The sequence below is a fragment of the Thermobia domestica genome, chromosome 5 (genome assembly GCF_964235325.1).
Source record: "Thermobia domestica chromosome 5, izTheDome1.hap1.1, whole genome shotgun sequence".
Classification (NCBI taxonomy): Eukaryota; Metazoa; Arthropoda; class Insecta; order Zygentoma; family Lepismatidae; genus Thermobia; species Thermobia domestica.
The window spans coordinates 205,696,858-205,709,245 of record NC_137458.1 but is presented as its reverse complement, the minus strand read 5'-3'; the positions used below and the strand labels follow the sequence as shown (position 1 = coordinate 205,709,245).

Genomic DNA, 12,388 nt, shown 5'->3' with positions numbered 1-12,388 from the left:
GTCTAACTTGAATTCTCGTGGCACACTCATAGGTATTATTATTATTATTATTATTATTATTATTATTATTATTATTATTATTATTATTATTATTATTATTATTATTTGTAAATAGAAAATACCGTCGTATTTGTTTTCTTTGATTACTGACCTCCTCCTCACAAAGAATAAAGCTCGATCACTGGTTTTCCTCCATCGTAAATCATTATACTTACTTTTCATTCAAATAAAAAAATGAAAAAAACAATTCCAATGAAATATAGAACTCAGTCTTTTAAAAAATACACTTTCTTTTTCGAAGAATGTATCCAACCTTTCACAAGGAAGATCACTAAATTACGAACGAACAAACAAATCTCTTGTACTTTTAAAACAGAATTGCGGTAATTTGTATGAGTGTTTGCTTTGTCGAAAGGATAGAATGAGATTTTAAAATTTCAAATTACGAAATAATCTGTAACAATAAAGAAACATTAATGGTCATAACAATGATAATTAATACTTTTTTCAACATTAAAAATTAACAGATAAGTAACACAGTGTGAAACTTATAACTTATTAACATGGTTAATATACGTCACAATTTTAAATATTAATAAAATTCTGTTTTCGAAATACAATCTATGTAGTAGTAATGTATGTACAATAATATACAATTACAGTATTTTTTCATTGTAGAGGTTCATAGTAATGTGAAATTTAAATACACATATTTCCTGCCTTGCAATTAGGTTTCTATATAATTAATAATTTTTTCATTTCCTCGCGGCACACCAGCGGCCCATTCGCGGCATAGTAGTGTGCTGCGGCACACCGGTTGGGAAACGCTGGTGTAATGTATTTGTATGTATGTATGTTGCTCATTACTTTTAGTATGCCCGTTGTACATGTATGCGGAGTTTCTGTGGAATGCGATAAGAATATGAGAATGTATTAATTTCGGGATGACCTTTGCAACTAACTCGCAAAAATCCTGCTACACAAAGTTCAGTACCAGTATTAGTTATCATTGTCGTATGTACTTTGAATGATGATGAGAGAGAAACATTTTTTTCAGAAAAAATAGATGCTTTGGTGTTATTTTATGGCACTTGCAAAGGAAAAGTTTACTAGGTAACTCTAATGGCTAAGAGTTAATGTGAATTTGTAATAGCATGCCTTTTTTTTCTTTTTTTCTTTTTCAGAGTCTGGCTTTGTGCACTGCTACTGTAATGTTTGTTTTAAGTCAAGATCGACTTAATATGGATCTTGATAGAGACAGTTTAGAATTAATGTTAAATCTGTTAGAAACAGATGCAAGTAATCGAAATGCTCTTGATGAACTAGCTAATTGTGGAATAACTGGAACTCAACTTGAAAAAAATAAACAGAAAGTTCGAGAGCTTTGTGCAGAAATACAGAGTCAAGGGCATGCAAAGCATCTGAACCTTGATAATATCACGGTAAGTAAATTATAGTGTATAAGATCATCATAGAGATACAAAAAAGCCGGCTTTTTTGAATCAATTGTTTTTTGCACATAAAAAGCCGGCTTTTGGGGAAAAAAATCGAGAATTTTGGAAATTTTGGTTTATTTTCATTTTCATTATTTTTCTGTTTATGTAGCTTTCGCACAGTATACTTTAAAGTTAAATAAGATTTAATGACCTAAATGCTATATTTCGCTCTGGAATTCACCATCATGATGGATGGATCACATATTTTATGAATTAAAGTAAACATAAAGTACGTAGTATTTGAGGGCAACTGTAGAAGATATTTAACTTTATTTTAACTTCTGAGTTATCGACATCATTTCTTTTTAGTCATCCGTGTTTCATTTCCTAGAGATTAGTAGGCCTACTCGAGCTTCTAGCACATAAGTTAAACTTTTGTTTTCAATATATCCGTCAGAGCGTACGTTTGTCAGTATATCTGTCAAAGCGTACTTCCACATTCTTGTTATACTGTAGCTGTGCAATGATTTAGCAGTAATCTTCCGGATACAAACTTGAATACCATTTTATACAAATAATCAGTAGCGGATTCAGAAAAGTATTTTGGGAAGTGTTTCTCTGCTTAATGTTTGTTTTTTCTAAAATTTCCTAATTTTTATTTGGGAGTTTGAGTACAAGCATAACTAATATTTCGTTTTGTTTGTATATTCAGCAATAACCTTCCGGATACAACCTTGAAGACCATTTTATACTGACAATCAGTGGCGGATTTAGAAAAGTATTTTGGAAGGGGTTTTTCTTATTAATGTTTAGTTTTTCTAAAAATGACTAATTTTTATTTGAGAAGAGCTTAAGTTTATGAGTAAAGGCATAACAAATATTTCGTTTGTTTTAGAAATTCTGTAATTTCGGGGTACAAGCTTCTCCCGTAAAACATCCCCACCCTAACCCCCTTCGCAAATCCGTCACTGCTGATAATTAGTAATAACAACGATTTAAAAACGATGGCCAGAACTCACAGTACACGCATTATCTCTACATTCACAGATACAATTGAGAAAAACTTTTGTCAAAATGGTCGAATTCGGGGTTGAATCAGGTTTCAGGATTTTAATTTCAAATACTTTCAGTCTGTGTTCTTCCCTCAAGCCACAATGTTTCACAACCATAAAACACAACAGGCCTGATTATTGTTTTATATATTTTAAGCTTTAAATTCCTCGACAGAATTCTCGACGACAAAATACATTAAACTGAATAATAACACGAATTTTGTGATTTCAGTCGACATTTAATTTCTTGTGGATCTGGTTTTGGTCTGGTGATATCGATCCCAGATATTTGAAAGTATTCATTTTGTCGAAAGTGTTATTTGATATTTTAACGCATCCATAATTTGCCATATTACGATCCCGATGAACTTCCATGTATTTAGTTTTCTCTGCATTTCTTTCTATTGTTCTCGTATCATCCCCTGTTAACTTTACATCATCAAGCATACGCCGTAACCTGGTGAATACAATTCAGCTCTAGGGCCTGGTTGCTATCTTGAATTTTCCTTATAGCGTACTCTGGAACAAAGCTGAACAATAATGGCGATAACGCATCTCCTTGTTTCAGGCCATTGTCGACGTGGAAGCTCTGGACAAGAATTTTTCTACTCGGACTTTACTTTGGGATTCATTTAAACACATTTTAATTAATCTAACTAGCTTTTTTTGGTATTGCGAATTCTGTAAGAATATTGTACAATGTTTCCCTCCTACCCGAGTCGTAAGCCTTTTTAAAAGCAATAAACAACTGATGTACTGGGTAATATATTCCCATTTCTTTTCGAGTATTTATAAAATAGTAAATATCTGGTCGATAGTTGATTGATTTCCCTAAATCCACACTAATAATCTCCAATAATTTCATCTGTGTGTGGAATCAATCTTGTTAATAGAATGTTAGGAGAAATGCCTCGATAATTATTACATTCAGTGCTGTCGCCTTTCTTGTGAATTGGAACAGCGATTGATTCTTTCCACTCTTCTTAAATGTATTCCATAGTTTTTCTTTTCTTTTTTTCTTTTTTTAAAAAAGTTTTGTAATGATATGTTGAATTCCTGTTGTTAAAAATCCAGAAACCTTCAGGACTGGGTAAACCGTGATGGTGGTTATAAGTCTAGGAAAACGCACGATCAGATGAACAGTCTATTACGCATATGATTCATTAACAGAAAATTTGGTACTTTCCCGATTCTGAATAAGCTTAAGAAACAGTCAGTGCACTATAGAATTCGGAATTTTACCGATTTTGCAGATTCCAAGCACATGATAGGTGGTAACATTATTACGTATGTGATCAATGAATGAAAAATTTGTTCGAAATGTTCATACAATGTATATGAAAGTTAAAACTTGAAAGTTTCAAGAATGTACAAAACCACCCGAAACCAAGCTCTTGATGTGCAGCTTTTAAGATTATCATATAAATGCATTTCTCTCATGTTTTATTTTTTGTTTCAAAAAGAGGGTGTGTGATATTTTAAAGTAAAATTACTACATACAGTTTTACTAGTTATTTGTGTATCTTTTTTTTTTCTTAAAAAAAAGTACTTATTTTTGTGTATAAGAAGTTAAAAAAATATTATATATATTGGTTAATCCTTTGGAATTCATAATGTAAATATGTTAAGAATTTAAAAAAAAATCTTTTCGAAATTCATGGTTTATTTTAGAGGTTCTATATTATGTACATCAACCACTAATCAAATGAGTTCTTGTGCTGTAGAGAAGCGAAACAAAGTATGCTGTATCAATTAAAAGCAAAATTTCGGAAAAAAGTTCCCAAGCAGAAAAAAACGAGTTTTTTTTTAAAGCCGTTTTTTTTTCGAGCCCTTGCATCTCTAGATCATCATAAAATTAATCTTGGGATTTCGTTACCGTAATGTGAGGTAATTTCATTATTATCGTTTTGGTATTATTATTATTAAGAGCTAGCAGAAAGCGTCTTTCTTAATGCAAAGATGTGATAAAGATGAACGGGCTGAAATTCGTTTGGGAGTCCAGGTTTCCATTTCATCAAAATTTATTGAGCCTATATTGTTATGTGTTGTCTATATTATATGCCTAATATTGCTTATTCTTTGAGTTTTCTGTGAAGGATTTCATTGAATATAGATTTCAAGTTCAATAACTGTTTCTGGCTCTTTCTAGAAATTTAAAAAATAACAAAAATTAAGTTTGTGCAAATTAAGGTCAAGCTTCAGCCAGATATATATATATATATATATATATATATATATATATATATATATATATATATAGAGGACCGGCGAGAGCAGTTGCGGGCCCCGGGGCTGAGCAATCCCGGGCCCCTTACATGTTCCCTTATAACTTTTTTACGTACTTACCGTTTAGGACGGAGGTAAACTAAAATGAACATTAAGGCTTATTTTGAACTCTATTAGATCATTAACCTTTTCAGGACGAACGGCTCAACCCTTGAGCCAGCAATTCAAACCTCTCTAGCTCAGCTCCTAATTAACCTAGAGATATGATTTTGGTATGTATCTCTTCAGAAAGGATGGAACTTTCTAACCCTGTGTATATCATTCATGTAATGGGTCCCGCCGTGAAGGGGGAGGGGGCAAAGTTGGGTGTTTATAGTTTTCCCTCTCTCCCTTCAGAATTTGGGGGGAGGTACCCCCCTGATGGAGCTACAAGGATAAAAAATGGCATCCATAGAGACAAATGAACATACTAAGTAGCCATACCCAGTTCATGACTTTTGGGCTTGAGAGGGGTGAATAGGAGGGGTATTGAATTTACCCTTTTTCTTATTGTATATTTTCTTATAAAGACAAAAAAAAAATATTTCAAATTTGAGGAATTCTGGCAACATTATTATTCATCGTACGCAAGAAAAAAAAATCTCACATTTACGACAGACACTGGAGACAATGATACACAAAAGTCAAACCCATCGGTTCAATACAAATGGAAAAAGAAATTCAGAACCCCACACCTACGTGACACATTCTGTATATTATTCAGTATCCACTGTAATGTACTCTAACGTTGACAGCCCTAGCGACATTCCTAATTATCACAGACACACAAACCATACCTCGTTGAAAACCTTATAGATCAGCCATTCCAACAATGTAACTTTTGTGTGTCTCGGGCCAAACCAGTAGAAGAAGACGAAAGTCAAAATTTTGGGTGGAAAATCAAATTTTTCGAAATTTTTCGGACTATGGCAACGCTGTTATTTTTCGTACGCAAGGAAAAAAAATCTCACATTTACGCCAGACATTGGGAACAACGATATAAAAAAATGAATGGTGTAGGTGCAATAGGAGTGAAGAAAAAAATTCGGAACCTCGAACCTACGTGAATCATCCTGTATTTTTTCGATAGATCGGCAGGCTTGGTCACGCTCCTAATTGTCACAAGCATATCAGCTATACCTCGTTGGAAAGCTTACGGAACATACATTTGAACAAGGTAACTTTTGTGTGTCTCGGGCCAAACCAGTAAAAGAAGAAGAAGACGAAAGTCAAAGTTTTGGGGGGAAATTAAAATTTTTCGAAATTTGTCGGACTATGGCAACACTGTTATTTGTCGTACGCAAGGAAAATAATTCTCACATTTGCGCCAGACATTGGGAACAACGATGTAGAAAAATGAAGGGTTTAGGTGGAATAGGAGTGAAGAAAAAAGTTCGGAACGCCGACCCTACGTGAATCATCCTGTATGTTTTCGAGAGATTGTGGTATAAGCTAACATTGGCAGACTTGGCCACGCTCCTAATTGTCAAAAACATATCAGCTATACCTCGTTGGAAAGCTTATAGAACAGACATTCCAACAAGATAACTTATTGAACAGACTGACACACACACACAGAGAGAGGGAGAGAGAGAGAGAGAGAGAGAGAGAGCGAAAGGAAAACAGTTATCACCTCAGAACGCACCGTTCTATTTTTAGCTTGGTCAAAGTCAACTGTAGCTATCAGTTGAACCTAAGGGTCGTAAATATGCATTTCTTTCAACTCCCTCCTTTGACAAGTTATTTAGTTTTAGAAAAAAATCTTCCTGACGAAGCAAAAGGAAAGAAAAGCAATGATCTTGCGACGAACAATGTTAGGTGAACCAATGCGAGTTTATTCTCTGCCGTTAGTAAGAGTGCATTCCTACTGCACTTACACGGTTTATTTTTTGCACAATTGTTCACAATAACGGGGGTAAATGTGAGAATTATTTTTCTTGCATACGACAAACAACAGTGTTGCCATAGTCCGACAAATTTTGAAAAACTTGATTTTCCACCCAAAATTTTCATTTTTGTCTTCTTTTTCTTTTACTAGTTTGGCCCGACAGACACGAAAGTTACCTTGTTGGAATGTTTGTTCCATAAGCTTTCCAACGAGGTACAGCTGATATGTTTGTGACAATTAGGAGCGTGGCCAAGCCTGCCGATATTAGCGTATACCACTATCTATCGAAAAAAATACAGGATGATCCACGCAGAATCGGTGCTCCGAATTTTTTCCTCCATTTCTATTGCACCTACAGCATTCATTTTTTATATCATTGTCCCCAATGTCTGGCGTAAATGTGAGATTTTTTTTCCTTGCGTACGAGAAACAACAGCGTTGCCATAGTCGGTCAAATTTGGAAAAAATAGATTTTTTCGCAAAAATTTTGACTTTCGTCTTCTTCTTCTTTTACTAGTTTGGTCCGAGAGACACGAAAGTTACCCTGTTGAAATGGGTGTCTCATAAGGTTTCCAGCGAGGTATAGCTGATATGCTTGTGACAATTAGGGGCATCGCCAGACTTGCCAATGTTAGCGTATACCACAATCTATCGAAAAAATACAGGATGGTTCACGTAGGCTCGGTGTTCAGAATTTTTGCCTCCATTCCTATTGAATCTAAACCCTTCATTTTTTGATATCATTGTCTCCTGTGTCTGGCGTAAATCTGAGATTTTTTTTTTTTTTTGCTTGCGTACCGTATATATCAGCGTTGCCACAGTCTGACAAAATCTGAAGAATTGTATTTTTGAAGAAAAAAAATGATTTTAGTCTTCTTCTTCTTTTACTAATTTGGTCCGAGAGACACGAAAGTTACTTTGCTGAAATGTCTGTTCTATAAGGTTTCCAACGAGGTATGGTTTGTTTATGTGTGACATTTAGGGGCGTCGCCAAGCCTGCCAACGTAAGGGTAGACGAAAATTTCTCGGGAAAATAGGAACAGGATGATTCACCTAGATTCTATCTTCCGATTTTTTTTTTTTTTTTTACCTAGCTATTGTACCTTTGCCCTTCATTTTTTGATATAATTATTATCAATGTCTGGCCCACAGGTCAGAATATTTTTTCTAGCGTACGACTAGAAACAGTGTTGCCAGACTCTCACAAATTTCGAAAAATATATTTTTTCTACTTTTTCTTTTTCTTCTTCTTCTCTTATACGGGTTGGGTACGGTAGTCTCAAAGGTTATCTTACTAGAATCTTTGTTTCATAAGCTTTCCAACAAGGTATAATTCATACCCATGGAAGAATTAGGAGGGGTGCTAGGGCCGCCAAAGTAAAGGTCTACGATTTTCTTGAAATCCCTGCCCGTCCTGAAAAGGTTAATGCGTTTAATTTACATGTTAAACAGTATTGCTATATCTCCAAGTAAGTGAATAACAAGAACTCTGAACCTAGCCTATGTTCACTATTCGCTGAAAAAAAAAAAAAAAAAAAAAAAACTCATTAATTCACTATTTATGATTTTGTTTAGACCCTATACTTGTTGGTTCTAAGATTTTTGAAGGTTTCAAAACTGAAATGAATATATATATATATATATATATATATATATTAAATACAATGGTAACAAAATACAGAAAATTGTAACTTATCTATTTGTAATAGCAAAAGTTCTTCCCCAATGCTCAATCAAATGCTCAAAACAAAATAATTTGTGAACGAAATGCAAAGAGAACGTATTAAATAGTTAATAAAGTTGAGAAAGTAAATTTTCTCAACCATCCAACCTACCCTGTACTATGCATATCTTTGCACAAATTGTTGATATAAATAATTATATAGAAGTAAACTATGCAGTTAGTCTTCTTTAACTAGAGACATGAGGCATTAGGTCTAATTTAGTTATTTCAATGAAATATTGCTCAAATTAATTATAGTGTGATTAATATCGTGATATTGATAGTAATTGTCTGTAGGAGAAATTTTGTATATGAATTACTACTAGACAACTGTTACAGTTACGATGTATCCTTTTCTACGTATAGTTACAACAAAATTCCCTTTCTGGCCTTTTTCAGGGCGAATTCATCAATGATAGCATCCAGGTTGGTACACGTGACAAGTTCTGTCTCCACTGCCAACATGCCTAAGCTTGATAATCTGTCTTGACACATTGTAGAGCGTAACATTTTTACTCCATTTAACAGAGAGAAAGAGCGCTCTGCACTAGCAACAGTAGCAGGGATTGTGGCGAATATACAAAGGGCCACTGTCAGATTTGGAAATAAAGTTTCTAGATTCAAAGTTCTGATGTTATTTAGGAGATCCCATGGTGAAAGCGTTTTCTCAACAAAATTGGCCGAATATATCAATTTCAGGCTATGCAGTTCATCAGTAAGATCATCTCCTAAATCTTTTGGGTATCGCTGGACTAGTGCAGCTGCTTGTTCTTGGATCTGGTCACCTGTAATTTCTTTGCAAGACCACAGTACACAAAAATTGTTACACAAAGAGCGCACTGATTAAAAGCGAACTGAATAAGAATATACAACATTTAGTAATTCTTAACCTCAGCCGCCGGGCCCCAGGGCTCTGGCCCCTCCTGTCCCCCCTCTCGCTGGCCCTGTATATAGACATAATGTCACTGCAAGAAATGTAAGAAAGTTATTAATGCTAATAAGGGCATAAACAATGGCAAATTGCTAATAAGGGCAAGGGCAAATCAAAGAGAATTGGACAAGTGCTTAGATGTGAAAATACACAAATCGACACACTGTTTCTTGCTTTAAATATGGTTTGGTTCTATCCGTGAAAATAGAAAGATTGCTTTAGATTTTGAAAAATATATTATATGATCAGATGTTATCATACGATAACTTGGAAAATATTTTGCTATTATATATAATCGCAAATGAGTCTTAACGAAATCGTAAAGCGTCTGTTTTCTTTCACTTTTTCGTCAACTTTGTGCACTAAGTCTTCTGTGATGACAGAAGGTCGCCCACTTCGTTCCTTATGATGAAAGTTCGTACGGCCATCTTTAAAAGCTCTAACCCATTTCCGTACTATTTCATCGTTCGTGTTTTCCCCATATACTTCACTAATCTGGCTATGAATTTCAGCTGCTTTCACGCCTTTAGCACTAAGAAAAGGAATCGAAGAGTGTATTTCACAGTCGGCGGGATTCTCAATCGGTGGAGGCATTTTAATCACTCACAAACAAACGTAAACACGGTCGAATATTCCCGTAGAGGTGTCTGTGGCTTGCCAAGAGATGTATCTACACAGCGCTGCAGCGGCCGAATTTCAAAACGGTACTTACGTTAAAAAAATAAAATATAAAGAGGCCTCATAATACATTTTCAGATACAATATTTTTAAAAAGAGTAACCTCATAAAGCAAATATAGCTACAAAGTCCTAACAATAGATGGGGCCACGGTAGCTCAGTGGTAGAATGTTCCCCTCTGTTGCATGAGGTCCCGGGTCCAAAACCTGCTCCCAAATGAACTTTGTGTTGGACAAACGCCGTGTGTGTGAGTTTCCTCGGGGTTCTCCCGTTTCCTCCAACTTTTTTCCTTCCACCATTTCATTCATTTCTCGTCGGCACCATCTCCTTTAGCCTAACCGGCATAACCATGGGACGTAAAACTCAAAAATATCATTTTTTTTAATTTTCTTAACAATAGAAGGTAGTCATAAACAACTACAACGACAGCAAAAGTGTTTTCCATGTTTTGCAGGCACACACTGTGATTTAGCGTATTTTTTCATTCGTCACATCGTATCTACAGCAGCATCTTGCTATCGCTTCACTCGTTAGAACTTTCACGAAACGAAGTTAAACTGAAAATCAAATCAACTAAGAGACTACTAGAGTTCCCTTGTGGTTATATGGGTAACGTACGCGTTTCAGCGCAGGAGACCTGGGTTGGATTTTCTGTGGGAGTGGTTTGTATTTCACGTTAAACTGTAGTTCCACGTCTCATACAGCCTGGATACCGAAAGAACTTCAAATCAACCATCAAAGGAACTTAACTACATGTGAGGCCTAGATTTGATCCAGATACTTACATCGCAAGGAGTAGTACCGTAGAACAGAATTTACTCGTTGTATTTTTCAATACAGTTATTACAGACGTTACTATTCTTTGTCTAGAAAATATTGTCGTTGAACATTGCGGAAGTAAGTCTACAGACCATTTGCTGAAAGTGGAGAACCTATTACATCTACTGTGTGCTCTTTTCCTTTCTTCAGAATATAAAACATTATTATTTTAGTGTTGTAATGGGGAAGACAAGGCAGAACAAACTGTTTCTTCTTTTAAGGTGAAATTTTGAAAAAAGAAATAAAAATATCTCCAGGCTTTTTCATTCATTTATCTTTGAAAGTTTGCTGCTTTTGGTACGATTTAATTGTGCGATATATTCATATAATTATTGTTAACATTGATTATTTTCTGTAGGTTGGTCACTTGGCAATGGAGACATTATTAAGTTTGACATCTCGTCGAGCTGGAGAATGGTTCAAAGAAGAACTTCGAGAGCTCGGAGGTTTGGAACATATAATAAATACAGTTTCTGACTGCTGTAAATATTTGGGTGACTACGTGGAACAATGGGATGGACCACATCTTGAAAAATTAAGAAAAGTTGATCGTTGCTTGCGCGTTTTAGAAAATGTAAGTTGATGTTATTTATTTTAGTAGAAATATATATATATATCTTTACTATTGTAAAGATTTTTTTCTAGTCTCCTGTTCAGTTAGATAAATTGTTGCTATTATCTTGATTAATGAGCAACCCTGACCTTCTTATTGATGTTGAGAAAGTTTTCGTATCTCGAAGTAAGCCTGTCTCCTTGTTTCCATTAACTAAGAAAATTTTCTAACTTAAATCTTTAGTACAAGTGTGGTCAGTGGTTCTATTCTAGATGATGCAATCTTATAATAGACAATATTGTTTCCGTGATAGCTCTCGAGACCTTTTATCCCATTCATCTGCTTTTATTATCTGTGTAGATTTTCTGTTCAGCCCGAATCACATCGCTAATAAGTTTTCCGTAAAATGTTCAAATATTCTTTCGTCAGTATATCGTTCCGTGACTTAATAGTATTAAGGGAATAATTTATTGTAAGAAAAGGAAAGAAACTAAGGATTTAAAGGTGTGTCTATTTTGGGAAAAGTGCAAGAAAAGAAAAGAAAAAATGTTAAAGGTCTATTCATTTTGGGAAAAGTGCGCTGAAGAAGCCAAATATTTACCATGATACTTGTAAGTTAAGTATTTTAATATATATAAAGGTTAAACCTTCTACAACAAGACAGGAAAAGATAGCAACATTAGGCATTAAGTAGCGTAGGAAAAGGATATGTATTGTAAATTTCTACTTTTCTTCTACTTAGTTATGTTGCATGTTTTTGCTTTGAATATTTGACTGAAATTTATTTGTTATTTTAGGTAACAAATCAGAATGAAGAAAATCAAACATATCTCCTGAAGTATTCAGATGGAGCTGTAATTGACATTTTAATGAAACTCTACAAGCTGTGTGAAACTGAAATTCCACTGTATCCTGTGATGGACCCATTAGATAAAGAGTCTGTTGGAACTGTAATACGAGAGTCACTGCTGACAACTATGAAAGTGTTAATTAACTTAACGCATGATTTCCACAGCAAGTGTAAGTTAAATATTAATTTTTCT

General features: G+C 34.6%; 1 protein-coding gene across 2 annotated transcripts in view; it reads left to right on the top strand.

Annotated features, from left to right (window-relative positions):
• LOC145686363 (uncharacterized) overlaps positions 1-12,388 on the top strand; it is a 154,458-nt gene that overhangs the window by 84,746 nt on the left and 57,324 nt on the right. For both annotated transcript variants that reach the window (XM_081759626.1, XM_081759625.1), the window contains 3 exons: positions 1,185-1,442; positions 11,151-11,366; positions 12,143-12,365. In XM_081759626.1, coding sequence (XP_081615752.1) covers positions 1,185-1,442; positions 11,151-11,366; positions 12,143-12,365 — 697 coding nt within the window. The remainder of the gene's footprint in view (positions 1-1,184; positions 1,443-11,150; positions 11,367-12,142; positions 12,366-12,388) is intronic.